This window comes from Crinia signifera, chromosome 9 (genome assembly GCF_055691185.1).
Source record: "Crinia signifera chromosome 9, ASM5569118v1, whole genome shotgun sequence".
Lineage (NCBI taxonomy): Eukaryota > Metazoa > Chordata > Amphibia > Anura > Myobatrachidae > Crinia > Crinia signifera.
This window is the reverse complement of record NC_139225.1, coordinates 148,296,228-148,315,690: the sequence shown is the minus strand read 5'-3', so window position 1 is coordinate 148,315,690 and position 19,463 is coordinate 148,296,228. Positions and strand designations below refer to the sequence as shown.

Below are 19,463 nucleotides of genomic sequence, written 5' to 3'. Positions count from 1 at the left end.
CAGCCTTGGATGGGGTACCTGGAGGAGTGGGGACCCCCCCAATAAAGGCCCCCCCCCAAGCTTCACCCATCCCGGGCTGAAGCCTGGGGCTGTCACCGGCGTCCGTGCCCAGTGGACGCCGGCCTGATAGGGTTAAATCTGACATTCGTAACATTGCTTTATGCAGGAGAACTACAAGTACCAGCAGACCTCCCCCGCATGCTGGGACTTGGAGAACCACAAGTCCCAGCATGCGGGGCATTAATGGGTCCGCTGGGACTTGTAGTCCACCTGTAAAGAGAATGTTAAAAGAAAAGACACACACACACACAGAAAAGTATAACTTTATTTTACACACAACCACACACCTCACTTTTACACCAACATACTTACCGATCCAGCGCTGGTCTCCCTTCTGCATAGCCGGCTACCCCAGTGACAGCGGGATTAGCCGGCTTTCTCCGTCGCTGCTAACCTCCTCTGCAGCATGTTAGAGCACCATCTTGTGGACACTAGTTGAAATACATTTTAAGACGTGCTCATATTTTTTTCTGGGATTGTACCTGTGTAATATATATACATATATATACATAATGTGCCCCTTGTCTACTCAGCTATCCCCCAGTTGTGTGCAGCCCAGGAACATTAGCACACTGTGTTAAAATGTCAACAACCAGTTTATATGGAACCGGAACAAGGGATCTACAGCAAATAGATAGACAACCATTAGGTAGACACCATTAGTTCGACAAGCAAAAAGTAGACATGCAAAATGGTCGACATGCAAAAAGGTTGAAACTACCATCAGGTCGACAGTGTCTAGGTAGACAGTAAAAAGGTAGACATGGGGTTTTTCACAGTTTTTTTTTTTTACCCAAATGTCGACACAGTCGACATGGGCACAGTTTGAAGTGAACCGTAGCCCCTCGCAGCGCTCGCAATGCTTCGGGCACACTATTTTATTCTCACACCTCGCCCTAGTGGATGGTAGGGCATGAAATACTGCCTGTCGGCACATGTCTGCTCAAAAAACAGTGGAAAAACCCATGTCGACCTTTTGACTGTCGACCTAGCCACTGTCGAACTAATGGTAGTGTCGACCTTTTTGCACGTCGAGCTTTTTACATGTCGACCTTTTCGCTTGTCAAACTAATGGTGTTGACCTAATGGTTGTCTCTCTTTTTGCTGTAGACAAATAGTCCGGATCCTGTTTATATTGTGGTTTTTCACTATTATCCAGCAAACTGTGATCACTTGTGATACCCGCTCAGCGGCTGTGAGTGGCCACATACCCTTCCATACAGTGTGTTAGCTGCCTGGGCACCTGCTGCTGGTTCCTGCCCGCTCACATTACACCAGGGCTGCTTGGTAGCAGGCAGGGCACTGAGGCCGGATACTGAGCTCAGCACAAGGAGATGGGTAATAGGCAAACTGATACACTCCTGGGGGCCCATAGTACAGACCTGTAACCTCCAAGGGGGCCACACGTTACTCCTAATCTCAGTAGTAAGATAACTAATCCCTTTATTCAGTAACAGGCACCTGCATGTAGGGTTGCCACCTCTCCCGTTTTTCCGGGAATCTCACGCTTTTGGTGGCAACCCTCCAGGAGACTTTTCCAGTCTCCTGGATTCCGTGATTCTCCCGGAATCCGGGTGTCTGGAAAAGCCTCCTGGCCTATTCGCCGGCTCTCCCCATCCCCAGATACTAGCCGATGTCATGCCCCTCATTGCTCCTGTCAGGCCTGCCTCTGCAGCCTGATAGGTGCACTCGCGAGACAGTGATGTCATCATCTCGCGAGTAACTGCAGAGCCAGCTGCCCGCCCTGCCTGCGACGTGTTGCCGCGATGCCTCAACCGCCTGCCTCGGCGCGCTGACTCTGCCCGCTGCTGACTGTGCTCCTAGGACTTGGAGTCAGACACCCACGTGCACTTGGCACAGTCAGTGCACGTGAGACTCGAGTGCAAGCATGCCCTGCCTCCGCCCGCGCCCAGGCTTCCTTTTACTGTGTGCGCTGCCTGGGCGCTCCCTGCGTTGCTGGCTGCTGCTGTGTCCGCCTGCTGGTGCCAGGCCCTGGCCCACCCACGACTGCCTGGTGAGTTGGCTGCCTGCCACTGTCAGGCTCCGGGGAGGGGAGGGGGAGGGGGGAGGGGAGGGGGAGGGGGGGGAGGGGAGCACTGCCTGGTGCCCATCACTGGATTAGAGTGTGACTGTAACCTGTTGGTCCCAGGACCAGAGCAGGATTTAGCAGTGACAATGGTATTGCTCAGTAGCTCTTATAAGATGTTACATTTAAGGCCCCCATCCACTAGTGAGATCTGTATCAGCATTTGGGGCACCTGGGCCAGTTACCATGTGGACACAGCCACCTTCAGAGTGCCGAGTCCTGATGTGATTTGAATCTCGCAGTTATATCCCAGTTACTATCATGTATGTATATAGTGGTGACACATTGCACAGCTGACTGCTCCCCCTCCTGTAGGGATGGCCATCATTGCCATCGATGGTTGCCATCGATGGCAATTCTGCAACTGGCCATCGATAGTGCTAAACTATGCAATGGCTGACCATCGATATTTTTACATATCGATGGTCATCCATTGTGTTTGATTGATTGGCCTGTGGGCCAATCAAAACACGGTGGCGGGGCTTCGCGTGTGTTGGGGACGGAGCTATGCTCCGTGTCCCGGCACTTTAAAAAAAAAAAAAAAGCAAAACATAATTTTGCTGTTCCATCTGGTTCTCCCCCATTGATGGCAAAAGTATTCAACATCGCCCATGAACCATCGATGATTTCAAATCATCATACATTCTGCCTGATTCTGTCCCACTCCCTGCGTGATTGGTTGTTAGAAATTGGAGGGAAGCTACAGACAATATGCTGCCTGCCACAAGACTACACCCCTAATTGGCTGAGGGAATTGTTTGCCAGCTAAGGACAACCAATCAGGGAAGAGCAGCTCCTCAGTGATAGAATACTAATTTGCCTTTCTCCAGTTCTATTGGATGTTTGGATCATGTGACCCAGTCACCTCAGAGTCCAGTCTGTGGAAGAGCTGTGAGCAATGTATTCCCTGATTACAGGGAAATGTGATCCATGTAGTAATGTCACACACACCGCATGTCACACGTGTCACACACTGACACACACATGGCACCACCCTCTGTCCTCCTGTGTAATATGTTACACACATGATGTCAGACACACTGTATATTACACATGTCACACACTGACACACACATGGCACCACCCTCTGTCCTCCCGTGTAATATGTTACACACATGATGTCAGTCACACTGTATATTACACATGTCACACACTGACACACACATGACACCACCCTCTGTGCTCCCATGTAACATGTTACACACATGATGTCAGTCACAATGTGTATTACACATGTCACACACTGACACACACCTGATACCACCCTCTGTGCTCCTGTGTAACATGTTCCTGTGCTGTGTGCAGGTCTCCATTCCGTCCAGATGATGACCGGCTGTGAGCTGGGAGATGACGGCAGCACCGCGGGGTATCAGCAGTACGGATATGACGGGAGAGACTTCATGCACCTGGACACAGAGAGAGGGATCTATATCCCCACCATGCACGAGGCTCAGATCACTACACAGACATGGAACAGCCCCGATGTACAAGATGGGGAGAGATGGAAGATTGCTCTACAGAATCGCTGTATAGAGTGGCTGAAGATATACATCACCTATGGGAGAGAGGATCTGGGGAAGAGAGGTGACACCATACATTATATACACTGTATATACCTGTATCACATTTATATTACACCCATCATACATCCCTATCAGTTATACCGGTCATATCCTCATGTGTCTCATTACATTATACTGTCCTGTACTCAGTGGTGTAACAATGGGAGAGAGGATCTGGAGAAGAGAGGTGACACCACACATTATATACACTGTATATACCTGTATCACATTTATATTACACCCATCATACATCCCTATCAGTTATACTGGTCATATCCTCATGTGTCTCATTACATTATACTGTTCTGTACTCAGTGGTGTAACAATGGGAGAGAGGATCTGGGGAAGAGAGGTGACACCACACATTATATACACTGTATATACCTGTATCACATTTATATTACACCCATCATACATCCCTATCAGTTATACTGGTCATATCCTCATGTGTCTCATTACATTATACTGTCCTGTACTCAGTGGTGTAACAATGGGAGAGAGGATCTGGGGAAGAGAGGTGACACCACACATTATATACACTGTATATACCTGTATCACATTTATATTACACCCATCATACATCCCTATCAGTGATACTGGTCATTTCCTCATGTGTCTCATTACATTATACTGTCCTGTACTCAGTGGTGTAACAATGGGAGAGAGGATCTGGGGAAGAGAGGTGACACCACACATTATATACACTGTATATACCTGTATCACATTTATATTACACCCATCATACATCCCTATCAGTGATACTGGTCATTTCCTCATGTGTCTCATTACATTATACTGTCCTGTACTCAGTGGTGTAACAATGGGAGAGAGGATCTGGGGAAGAGAGGTGACACCACACATTATATACACTGTATATACCTGTATCACATTTATATTACACCCATCATACATCCCTATCAGTGATACTGGTCATTTCCTCATGTATCTCATTACATTATACTGTCCTGTACTCAGTGGTGTAACAATGGGAGAGAGGATCTGGGGAAGAGAGGTGACACCACACATTATATACACTGTATATACCTGTATCACATTTATATTACACCCATCATACATCCCTATCAGTTATACTGGTCATATCCTCATGTGTCTCATTACATTATACTGTCCTGTACTCAGTGGTGTAACAGAGGGAGAGAGGATCTGGGGAAGAGAGGTGACACCACACATTATATACAATGTATCTATATACCTGTATCACATTTATATTACACCCATCATACATCCCTATCAGTTATACTGGTCATATCCTCATGTGTCTCATTACATTATACTATCCTGTACTCAGTGATGTAACAATGGGAGAGAGGATCTGGGGAAGAGAGGTGACACCACACATTATATACACTGTATCTATATACCTGTATCACATTTATATTACACCCATCATACATCCCTATCAGTTATACTGGTCGTATCCTCATGTGTCTCATTACATTATACTGTCCTGTACTCAGTGGTGTAACAGTGGGAGAGAGGATCTGGGGAAGAGAGGTGACACCACACATTATATACACTGTATATACCTGTATCACATTTATATTACACCCATCATACATCCCTATCAGTTATACTGGTCATTTCCTCATGTGTCTCATTACATTATACTGTCCTGTACTCAGTGGTGTAACAATGGGAGAGAGGATCTGGGGAAGAGAGGTGACACCACACATTATATACACTGTATCTATATACCTGTATCACATTTATATTACACCCATCATACATCCCTATCAGTTATACTGGTCATTTCCTCATGTGTCTCATTACATTATACTGTCCTGTACTCAGTGGTGTAACAATGGGAGAGAGGATCTGGGGAAGAGAGGTGACACCACACATTATATACACTGTATATACCTGTATCACATTTATATTACACCCATCATACATCCCTATCAGTTATACTGGTCATTTCCTCATATGTCTCATTACATTATACTGTCCTGTACTCAGTGGTGTAACAATGGGAGAGAGGATCTGGGGAAGAGAGGTGACACCACACATTATATACACTGTATATAACTGTATCACATTTATATTACACCCCATCATACATCCCTATCAGTTATACTGGTCATATCCTCATGTGTCTCATTACATTATACTGTCCTGTACTCAGTGGTGTAACAATGGGAGAGAGGATCTGGGGAAGAGAGGTGACACCACACATTATATACACTGTATCTATATACCTGTATCACATTTATATTACACCCATTATACATCCCTATCCGTTATACTGGTCATATCCTCATGTGTCTCATTACATTATACTGTCCTGTAAACAGTGGTGTAACAATGGGAGAGAGGATTTGGGGAAGAGAGGTGACACCACACATTATATACACTGTATCTATATACCTGTATCACATTTATATTACACCCATCATACATCCCTATCAGTTATATTGGTCATATCCTCATGTGTCTCATTACATTATACTGTCCTGTACTCAGTGGTGTAACAATGGGAGAGAGGATCTGGGGAAGAGAGGTGACACCACACATTATATATACTATATATGCCTGTATCACATTTATATTACACCCATCATACATCCCTATCAGTTATACTGGTCATATCCTCATGTGTCTCATTACATTATACTGTCCTGTACTCAGTGGTGTAACAATGGGAGAGAGGATCTGGGGAAGAGAGGTGACACCACACATTGTATACACTGTATATACCTGTATCACATTTATATTACACCCATCATACATCCCTATCAGTTATACTGGTCATATCCTCGTGTGTCTCATTACATTATACTGTCCTGTACTCAGTGGTGTAACAATGGGAGAGAGGATCTGGGGAAGAGAGGTGACACCACACATTATATACACTGTATATACCTGTATCACATTTATATAACACCCATCATACATCCCTATCAGTTATACTGGTAATTTCCTCATGTGTCTCATTACATTATACTGTCCTGTACTCAGTGGTGTAACAATGGGGGAGAGGATCTGGGGAAGAGAGATGACACCACACATTATATACACTCTATCTATATACCTGTATCACATTTATATTACACCCCATCATACATCCCTATCAGTTATACTGGTCATTACCTCATGTGTCTCATTACATTACACTGTCCTGTACTCAGTGGTGTAACAATGGGAGAGAGGATCTGGAGAAGAGAGGTGACACCACACATTATATACACTGTATATACCTGTATCACATTTATATTACACCCCATCATACATCCCTATCAGTTATACTGGTCATATCCTCATGTGTCTCATTACATTATACTGTCCTGTACTCAGTGGTGTAATAATGGGAGAGAGGATCTGGGGAAGAGAGGTGACACCACACATTATATACACTGTATATACCGGTATCACATTTATATTACACCCCATCATACATCCCTATCAGTTATACTGGTCATATCCTCATGTGTCTCATTACATTATACTGTCCTGTACTCAGTGGTGTAACAGTGGGAGAGAGGATCTGGGGAAGAGAGGTGACACCACACATTATATACACTGTATCTATATACCTGTATCACATTTATATTACACCCATCATACATCCCTATCAGTTATACTGGTCATTTCCTCATGTGTCTCATTACATTATACTGTCCTGTACTCAGTGGTGTAACAATGGGAGAGAGGATCTGGGGAAGAGAGGTGACACCACACATTATATACACTGTATCTATATACCTGTATCACATTTATATTACACCCATCATACATCCCTATCAGTTATACAGGTCATATCCTCATGTGTCTCATTACATTATACTGTCCTGTACTCAGTGGTGTAACAATGGGAGAGAGGATCTGTGGAAGAGAGGTGACACCACACATTATATACACTGCATCTATATACCTGTATCACATTTATATTACACCCATCTTACATCCCTATCAGTTATACTGGTCATATCCTCATGTGTCACATTACATTATACTGTCCTGTACTCAGTGGTGTAACAATGGAAGAGAGGTGACACCACACATTATATCCACTGTATCTATATACCTGTATCACATTTATATTACACCCATCATACATCCCTATCAGTTATACTGGTCATTACCTCATGTGTCTCATTACATTATACTGTCCTGTACTCAGTGGTGTAACAATGGGAGAGAGGATCTGGGGAAGAGAGGTGACACCACACATTATATACACTGTATATACCTGTATCACATTTATATTATACCCATCATACATCCCTATCAGTTATACTGGTCATATCCTCATGTGTCTGATTACATTATACTGTACTGTACTCAGTGGTGTAACAATGGGAGAGAGGATCTGGGGAAGAGAGGTGACACCACACATTATATACACTATATATACCTGTATCACATTTATATTACACCCATCATACATCCCTATCAGTTATCCTGGTCATTTCCTCATGTGTCTCATTACATTATACTGTCCTGTACTCAGTGGTGTAACAATGGGAGAGAGGATCTGGGGAAGAGAGGTGACACCACACATTATATACACTGTATCTATATACCTGTATCACATTTATATTACACCCATCATACATCCCTATCAGTTATACCGGTCATTTCCTCATGTGTCTCATTACATTATACTGTCCTGTACTCAGTGGTGTAACAATGGGAGAGAGGATCTGGGGAAGAGAGGTGACACCGCACATTATATACACTGTATCTATATACCTGTATCACATTTATATTACACCCCATCATACATCCCTATCAGTTATACTGGTCATTTCCTCATGTGTCTCATTACATTATACTGTCCTGTACTGAGTGGTGTAACAATGGGAGAGAGGATCTGGGGAAGAGAGGTGACACCACACATTATATACACTGTATCTATATACCTGTATCACATTTATATTACACCCATCATACATCCCTATCAGTTATACTGGTCATTTCCTCATGTGTCTCATTACATTATACTGTCCTGTACTCAGTGGTGTAACAATAGGAGAGAGGATCTGGGGAAGAGAGGTGACGCCACACATTATATACACTGTATATACCTGTATCACATTTATATTACACCCATCATACATCCCTATCAGTTATACTGGTCATATCCTCATGTGTCTCATTACATTATACTGTCCTGTACTCAGTGGTGTAACAATGGGAGAGAGGATCTGGGGAAGAGAGGTGACACCACACATTATATACACTGTATATACCTGTATCACATTTATATTACACCCCATCATACATCCCTATCAGTTATACTGGTCATATCCTCATGTGTCTCATTACATTATACTGTCCTGTACTCAGTGGTGTAACAGAGGGAGAGAGGATCTGGGGAAGAGAGGTGACACCACACATTATATACAATGTATCTATATACCTGTATCACATTTATATTACACCCATCATACATCCCTATCAGTTATACTGGTCATATCCTCATGTGTCTCATTACATTATACTGTCCTGTACTCAGTGATGTAACAATGGGAGAGAGGATCTGGGGAAGAGAGGTGACACCACACATTATATACACTGTATCTATATACCTGTATCACATTTATATTACACCCATCATACATCCCTATCAGTTATACTGGTCGTATCCTCATGTGTCTCATTACATTATACTGTCCTGTACTCAGTGGTGTAACAGTGGGAGAGAGGATCTGGGGAAGAGAGGTGACACCACACATTATATACACTGTATATACCTGTATCACATTTATATTACACCCATCATACATCCTTATCAGTTATACTGGTCATTTCCTCATGTGTCTCATTACATTATACTGTCCTGTACTCAGTGGTGTAACAATGGGAGAGAGGATCTGGGGAAGATAGGCGACACCACACATTATATACACTGTATCTATATACCTGTATCACATTTATATTACACCCATCATACATCCCTATCAGTTATACTGGTCATTTCCTCATGTGTCTCATTACATTATACTGTCCTGTACTCAGTGGTGTAACAATGGGAGAGAGGATCTGGGGAAGAGAGGTGACACCACACATTATATACACTGTATATACCTGTATCACATTTATATTACACCTATCATACATCCCTATCAGTAATACTGGTCATTTCCTCATGTGTCTCACTACATTATACTGTCCTGTACTCAGTGGTGTAACAATGGGAGAGAGGATCTGGGGAAGAGAGGTGACACCACACATTATATACACTGTATCTATATACCTGTATCACATTTATATTACACCCATTATACATCCCTATCCGTTATACTGGTCATATCCTCATGTGTCTCATTACATTATACTGTCCTGTACTCAGTGGTGTAACAATGGGAGAGAGGATTTGGGGAAGAGAGGTGACACCACACATTATATACACTGTATCTATATACCTGTATCACATTTATATTACACCCATCATACATCCCTATCAGTTATATTGGTCATATCCTCATGTGTCTCATTACATTATACTGTCCTGTACTCAGTGGTGTAACAATGGGAGAGAGGATCTGGGGAAGAGAGGTGACACCACACATTATATACACTATATATGCCTGTATCACATTTATATTACACCCATCATACATCCCTATCAGTTATACTGGTCATATCCTCATGTGTCTCATTACATTATACTGTCCTGTACTCAGTGGTGTAACAATGGGAGAGAGGATCTGGGGAAGAGAGGTGACACCACACATTGTATACACTGTATATACCTGTATCACATTTATATTACACCCATCATACATCCCTATCAGTTATACTGGTCATATCCTCGTGTGTCTCATTACATTATACTGTCCTGTACTCAGTGGTGTAACAATGGGAGAGAGGATCTGGGGAAGAGAGGTGACACCACACATTATATACACTGTATATACCTGTATCACATTTATATAACACCCATCATACATCCCTATCAGTTATACTGGTAATTTCCTCATGTGTCTCATTACATTATACTGTCCTGTACTCAGTGGTGTAACAATGGGGGAGAGGATCTGGGGAAGAGAGATGACACCACACATTATATACACTGTATCTATATACCTGTATCACATTTATATTACACCCCATCATACATCCCTATCAGTTATACTGGTCATTACCTCATGTGTCTCATTACATTACACTGTCCTGTACTCAGTGGTGTAACAATGGGAGAGAGGATCTGGAGAAGAGAGGTGACACCACACATTATATACACTGTATATACCTGTATCACATTTATATTACACCCCATCATACATCCCTATCAGTTATACTGGTCATATCCTCATGTGTCTCATTACATTATACTGTCCTGTACTCAGTGGTGTAATAATGGGAGAGAGGATCTGGGGAAGAGAGGTGACACCACACATTATATACACTGTATATACCGGTATCACATTTATATTACACCCCATCATACATTCCTATCAGTTATACAGGTCATATCCTCATGTGTCTCATTACATTATACTGTCCTGTATTTAGTGGTGTAACAATGGAAGAGAGGTGACACCACACATTATATCCACTGTATCTATATACCTGTATCACATTTATATTACACCCATCATACATCCCTATCAGTTATACTGGTCATTACCTCATGTGTCTCATTACATTATACTGTCCTGTACTCAGTGGTGTAACAATGGGAGAGAGGATCTGGGGAAGAGAGGTGACACCACACATTATATACACTGTATATACCTGTATCACATTTATATTATACCCATCATACATCCCTATCAGTTATACTGGTCATATCCTCATGTGTCTGATTACATTATACTGTACTGTACTCAGTGGTGTAACAATGGGAGAGAGGATCTGGGGAAGAGAGGTGACACCACACATTATATACACTATATATACCTGTATCACATTTATATTACACCCATCATACATCCCTATCAGTTATCCTGGTCATTTCCTCATGTGTCTCATTACATTATACTGTCCTGTACTCAGTGGTGTAACAATGGGAGAGAGGATCTGGGGAAGAGAGGTGACACCACACATTATATACACTGTATCTATATACCTGTATCACATTTATATTACACCCATCATACATCCCTATCAGTTATACTGGTCATATCCTCATGTGTCTGATTACATTATACTGTACTGTACTTAGTGGTGTAACAATGGGAGAGAGGATCTGGGGAAGAGAGGTGACACCACACATTATATACACTGTATCTATATACCTGTATCACATTTATATTACACCCATCATATATCCCTATCAGTTATACTGGTCATTTCCTCATGTGTCTCATTACATTATACTGTCCTGTACTCAGTGGTGTAACAATGGGAGAGAGGATCTGGGGAAGAGAGGTGACACCACACATTATATACACTGTATCTATATACCTGTATCACATTTATATTACACCCATCATACATCCCTATCAGTTATACTGGTCATTTCCTCATGTGTCTCATTACATTATACTGTCCTGTACTCAGTGGTGTAACAATAGGAGAGAGGATCTGGGGAAGAGAGGTGACGCCACACATTATATACACTGTATATACCTGTATCACATTTATATTACACCCATCATACATCCCTATCAGTTATACTGGTCATATCCTCATGTGTCTCATTACATTATACTGTCCTGTACTCAGTGGTGTAACAATGGGAGAGAGTATCTGGGGTAGAGAGGTGACACCACACATTATATACACTGTATATACCTGTATCACATTTATATTACACCCCATCATACATCCCTATCAGTTATACTGGTCATATCCTCATGTGTCTCATTACATTATACTGTCCTGTACTCAGTGGTGTAACAGAGGGAGAGAGGATCTGGGGAAGAGAGGTGACACCACACCTTATATACAATGTATCTATATACCTGTATCACATTTATATTACACCCATCATACAACCCTATCAGTTATACTGGTCGTATCCTCATGTGTCTCATTACATTATACTGTCCTGTACTCAGTGGTGTAACAATGGGAGAGAGGATCTGGGGAAGAGAGGTGACACCACACATTATATACACTGTATATACCTGTATCACATTTATATTACACCCCATCATACATCCCTATCAGTTATACTGGTCATATCCTCATGTATCTCATTACATTATACTGTCCTGTACTCAGTGGTGTAACAATGGGAGAGAGGATCTGGGGAAGAGAGGTGACACCACACATTATATACACTGTATATACCTTTATCACATTTATATTACACCCCATCATACATCCCTATCAGTTATACTGGTCATATCCTCATGTGTCTCATTACATTATACTGTCCTGTACTCAGTGGTGTAACAGAGGGAGAGAGGATCTGGGGAAGAGAGGTGACACCACACATTATATACACTGTATATACCTGTATCACATTTATATTACACCCATCATACAACCCTATCAGTTATACTGGTCGTATCCTCATGTGTCTCATTACATTATACTGTCCTGTACTCAGTGGTGTAACAATGGGAGAGAGGATCTGGGGAAGAGAGGTGACACCACACATTATATACACTGTATATACCTGTATCACATTTATATTACACCCCATCATACATCCCTATCAGTTATACTGGTCATATCCTCATGTATCTCATTACATTATACTGTCCTGTACTCAGTGGTGTAACAATGGGAGAGAGGATCTGGGGAAGAGAGGTGACACCACACATTATATACACTGTATATACCTGTATCACATTTATATTACACCCATCATACATCCCTATCAGTTATACTGGTCATATCCTCATGTGTCTCATTACATTATACTGTCCTGTACTCAGTGGTGTAACAGTGGGAGAGAGGATCTGGGGAAGAGAGGTGACACCACACATTATATACACTGTATATACCTGTATCACATTTATATTACACCCATCATACATCCTTATCAGTTATACTGGTCATTTCCTCATGTGTCTCATTACATTATACTGTCCTGTACTCAGTGGTGTAACAATGGGAGAGAGGATCTGGGGAAGATAGGCGACACCACACATTATATACACTGTATCTATATACCTGTATCACATTTATATTACACCCATCATACATCCCTATCAGTTATACTGGTCATTTCCTCATGTGTCTCATTACATTATACTGTCCTGTACTCAGTGGTGTAACAATGGGAGAGAGGATTTGGGGAAGAGAGGTGACACCACACATTATATACACTGTATCTATATACCTGTATCACATTTATATTACACCCATCATACATCCCTATCAGTTATATTGGTCATATCCTCATGTGTCTCATTACATTATACTGTCCTGTACTCAGTGGTGTAACAATGGGAGAGAGGATCTGGGGAAGAGAGGTGACACCACACATTATATACACTGTATATACCTGTATCACATTTATATTACACCCATCATACATCCCTATCAGTTATACTGGTCATATCCTCATGTGTCTCATTACATTATACTGTCCTGTACTCAGTGGTGTAACAATGGGAGAGAGGATCTGGAGAAGAGAGGTGACACCACACATTATATACACTGTATATACCTGTATCACATTTATATTACACCCCATCATACATCCCTATCAGTTATACTGGTCATATCCTCATGTGTCTCATAACATTATATTGTCCTGTACTCAGTGGTGTAACAGTGGGAGAGAGGACCTGGGGAAGAGAGGTGACACCACACATTATATACACTGTATCTATATACCTGTATCACATTTATATTACACCCATCATACATCCCTATCAGTTATACTGGTCATTTCCTCATGTGTCTCATTACATTATACTGTCCTGTACTCAGTGGTGTAACAATGGGAGAGAGGATCTGGGGAAGAGAGGTGAAATCACACATTATATACACTGTATATACCTGTATCACATTTATATTACACCCATCATACATCCCTATCAGTTATACTGGTCATATCCTCATGTGTCTCATTACATTATACTGTCCTGTACTCAGTGGTGTAACAATGGGAGAGAGGATCTGGGGAAGAGAGGTGACACCACACACTATATACACTGTATCTATATACCTGTATCACATTTATATTACACCCATCATACATCCCTATCAGTTATACTGGTCATATCCTCATGTGTCTCATTACAATATACTGTCCTGTACTCAGTGGTGTAACAGTGGGAGAGAGGATCTGGGGAAGAGAGGTGACACCACACATTATATACAATGTATATACCTGTATCACATTTATATTACACCCATCATCCATCCCTATCAGTTATACTGGTCATATCCTCATGTGTCTCATTACATTATACTGTCCTGTACTCAGTGGTGTAACAATGGGAGAGAGGATCTGGAGAAGAGAGGTGACACCACACATTATATACACTGTATATACCTGTATCACATTTATATTACACCCATCATACATCCCTATTAGTGATACTGGTCATATCCTCATGTGTCTCATTACATTATACTGTCCTGTACTCAGTGGTGTAACAATGGGAGAGAGGATCTGGGGAAGAGAGGTGACACCACACACTATATACACTGTATCTATATACCTGTATCACATTTATATTACACCCATCATACATCCCTATCAGTTATACTGGTCATATCCTCATGTGTCTCATTACATTGTACTGTCCTGTACTCAGTGGTGTAACAATGGGAGAGAGGATCTGGAGAAGAGAGGTGACACCACACATTATATACACTGTATATACCGGTATCACATTTATATTACACCCATCATACATCACTATCAGTTATACTGGTCATATCCTCATGTGTCTCATTACATTATACTGTCCTGTACTCAGTGGTGTAACAATGGGAGAGAGGATCTGGGGAAGAGAGGTGACACCACACATTATATACACTGTATCTATATACCTGTATCACATTTATATTACACCCATCATACATCCCTATCAGTTATACTGGTCATTTCCTCATGTGTCTCATTACATTATACTGTCCTGTACTCAGTGGTGTAACAATGGGAGAGAGGATCTGGGGAAGAGAGGTGACACCACACATTATATACACTGTATCTATATACCTGTATCACATTTATATTACACCCATCATACATCCCTATCAGTTATACTGGTCATATCCTCATGTGTCTCATTACATTATACTGTCCTGTACTCAGTGGTGTAACAATGGGAGAGAGGATCTGGGGAAGAGAGGTGACACCACACATTATATTCACTGTATATACCGGTATCACATTTATATTACACCCATCATACATCCCTATTAGTGATACTGGTCATATCCTCATGTGTCTCATTACATTATACTGTCCTGTACTCAGTGGTGTAACAATGGGAGAGAGGATCTGGGGAAGAGAGGTGACACCACACACTATATACACTGTATCTATATACCTGTATCACATTTATATTACACCCATCATACATCCCTATCAGTTATACTGGTCATATCCTCATGTGTCTCATTACATTATACTGTCCTGTACTCAGTGGTGTAACAATGGGAGAGAGGATCTGGAGAAGAGAGGTGACACCACACATTATATACACTGTATATACCGGTATCACATTTATATTACACCCATCATACATCACTATCAGTTATACTGGTCATATCCTCATGTGTCTCATTACATTATACTGTCCTGTACTCAGTGGTGTAACAATGGGAGAGAGGATCTGGGGAAGAGAGGTGACACCACACATTATATACACTGTATGTATATACCTGTATCACATTTATATTACACCCATCATACATCCCTATCAGTTATACTGGTCATATCCTCATGTGTCTCATTACATTATACTGTCCTGTACTCAGTGGTGTAACAATGGGAGAGAGGATCTGGGGAAGAGAGGTGACACCACACATTATATTCACTGTATATACCGGTATCACATTTATATTACACCCATCATACATCCCTATCAGTTATACTGGTCATTTCCTCATGTGTCTCATTACATTATACTGTCCTGTACTCAGTGGTGTAACAATGGGAGAGAGGATCTGGGGAAGAGAGGTGACACCACACAATATATACACTGTATCTATATACCTGTATCACATTTATATTACACCCATCATACATCCCTATCAGTTATACAGGTCATATCCTCATGTGTCTCATTACATTATACTGTCCTGTACTCAGTGGTGTAACAATGGGAGAGAGGATCTGTGGAAGAGAGGTGACACCACACATTATATACACTGTATCTATATACCTGTATCACATTTATATTACACCCCATCATACATCCCTATCAGTTATACTGGTCATTTCCTCATGTGTCTCATTACATTATACTGTCCTGTACTCAGTGGTGTAACAATGGGAGAGAGGATCTGGGGAAGAGAGGTGACACCACACATTATATACACTGCATCTATATACCTGTATCACATTTATATTACACCCATCTTACATCCCTATCAGTTATACTGGTCATATCCTCATGTGTCACATTACATTATACTGTCCTGTACTCAGTGGTGTAACAATGGAAGAGAGGTGACACCACACATTATATACACTGTATCTATATACCTGTATCACATTTATATTACACCCATCATACATCCCTATCAGTTATGCTGGTCATTTCCTCATGTGTCTCATTACATTATATTGTCCTGTACTCAGTGGTGTAACAATGGGGGAGAGGATCTGGGGAAGAGATGTGACACCACACATTATATACACTGTATCTATATACCTGTATCACATTTATATTACACCCATCATACATCCCTATCAGTTATACTGGTCATTACCTCATGTGTCTCATTACATTATACTGTCCTGTACTCAGTGGTGTAACAATGGGAGAGAGGATCTGGGGAAGAGAGGTGACACCACACATTATATACACTATATATACCTGTATCACATTTATATTACACCCATCATACATCCCTATCAGTTATACTGGTCATTTCCTCATGTGTCTCATTACATTATACTGTCCTGTACTCAGTGGTGTAACAATGGGAGAGAGGATCTGGGGAAGAGAGGTGACACCACACATTATATACACTGTATCTATATACCTGTATCACATTTATATTACACCCATCATACATCCCTATCAGTTATACTGGTCATATCCTCATGTGTCTCATTACATTATACTGTCCTGTACTCAGTGGTGTAACAATGGGAGAGAGGATCTGGGGAAGAGAGGTGACACCACACATTATATACACTGTATATACCTGTATCACATTTATATTACACCCCATCATACATCCCTATCAGTTATACTGGTCATCTCCTCATGTGCCTCATTACATTATACCGTCCTGTACTCAGTGGTGTAACAATGGGAGAGAGGATCTGGGGAAGAGAGCTGACACCACACATTATATACACTGTATCTATATACCTGTATCACATTTATATTACACCCATCATACATCCCTATCAGTTATACTGGTCATATCCTCATGTGTCTCATTACATTATACTGTCCTGTACTCAGTGGTGTAACAATGGGAGAGAGGATCTGGGGAAGAGAGGTGACACCACACATTATATACACTGTATATACCTGTATCACATTTATATTACACCCCATCATACATCCCTATCAGTTATACTGGTCATATCCTCATGTGTCTCATTACATTATACTGTCCTGTACTCAGTGGTGTAACACAGAGAGAGAGGATCTGGGGAAGAGAGGTGACACCACACATTATATACTCTGTATATACCTGTATCACATTTATATTACACCCCATCATACATCCCTATCAGTTATACTGGTCATTTCCTGATGTGTCTCATTACATTATACTGTCCTGTACACAGTGGTGTAACAATGGGAGAGAGGATCTGGGGAAGAGAGGTGACACCACACATTATATACACTGTATCTATATACCTGTATCACATTTATGAGTTTGAAGAAACTCAGGGAGCCCGAGGTGTGCTCCCACCACCACCAGTGCTGTGCCTAAACACGTGCAAAGTGGGCAGCCGTACGAACGTTTGGACCCTCTCCCAAAGGAGAAAGGCCCCATGGTTCCCCTAACCCCCCTCAACCATAAGGCCGAGGAAGGGAAAAAAGGGATCGGTGGGTCCTCTTCGCCGAAGCTCAGAGAGACCCGCTTTTCCTCCACCCCCGGAAGGGTTTTGGACGGTGGGTCCTCCGCACCCGAAGGTTCGGAGAGACCCGCTTAGGCTTCCCTCCGCCTTGCGGCTCGGGGTTGCCCTCGAGGGGACCGGGACTCTCCCCAAAAGGTGAAGAGTCCCAGCCACGTTTGGGGAACGGAAGGCCCGTTAGGTACAGCCGCACTACCCAAATCAAAAAAACGTGACAAACTAACGAAAAACGTGAAGTGCTCAAAAGTGCAAATCAAAGAAATAAATAAAAGAGGCCCTAGCCAGAAGGCCGGGGTGGGGGTGTAAAAAATTGTCCTACCCCATCCAAAAGGACGAGGTAAGGACGTGTAGCCTAACCTAGAGGGAAGTGCGCAGTGTGTGTGCCATTCAGTGCATGGTGCTGGACATCACCAGTGCAAATCAGGCACCCCCGAGTTTCCCCGGGGGCACAGTGCAGCCTCGGGCTCCAGGCAGCCGACCCTTCAGCGTCCAACCAAGCTTTTCTCTGTCTCACCAGCAGGCATTTTCCAGCCCCCGGCATGGGAATGGGTACTCCACTGGGCTTTTCGAAAGACTCCCTTTGGGGCTGCACCCCCTCCGGAAGAGCAATCTACTCAGTCCCAGTGTTTCTCCGCTCCCAGGGTTAAGATACTAGGCTGAG

At 42.2% G+C, this 19,463-nt stretch overlaps 1 protein-coding gene across 1 annotated transcript in view; it reads left to right on the top strand.

Moving 5' to 3' along the window:
* LOC146036277 (class I histocompatibility antigen, Non-RT1.A alpha-1 chain-like) overlaps positions 1-19,463 on the top strand; it is a 116,130-nt gene that overhangs the window by 42,927 nt on the left and 53,740 nt on the right. The window contains exon 3 of the mRNA XM_083160189.1: positions 3,452-3,730. Within this exon, the coding sequence (XP_083016315.1) occupies positions 3,452-3,730 (279 nt within the window). The remainder of the gene's footprint in view (positions 1-3,451; positions 3,731-19,463) is intronic.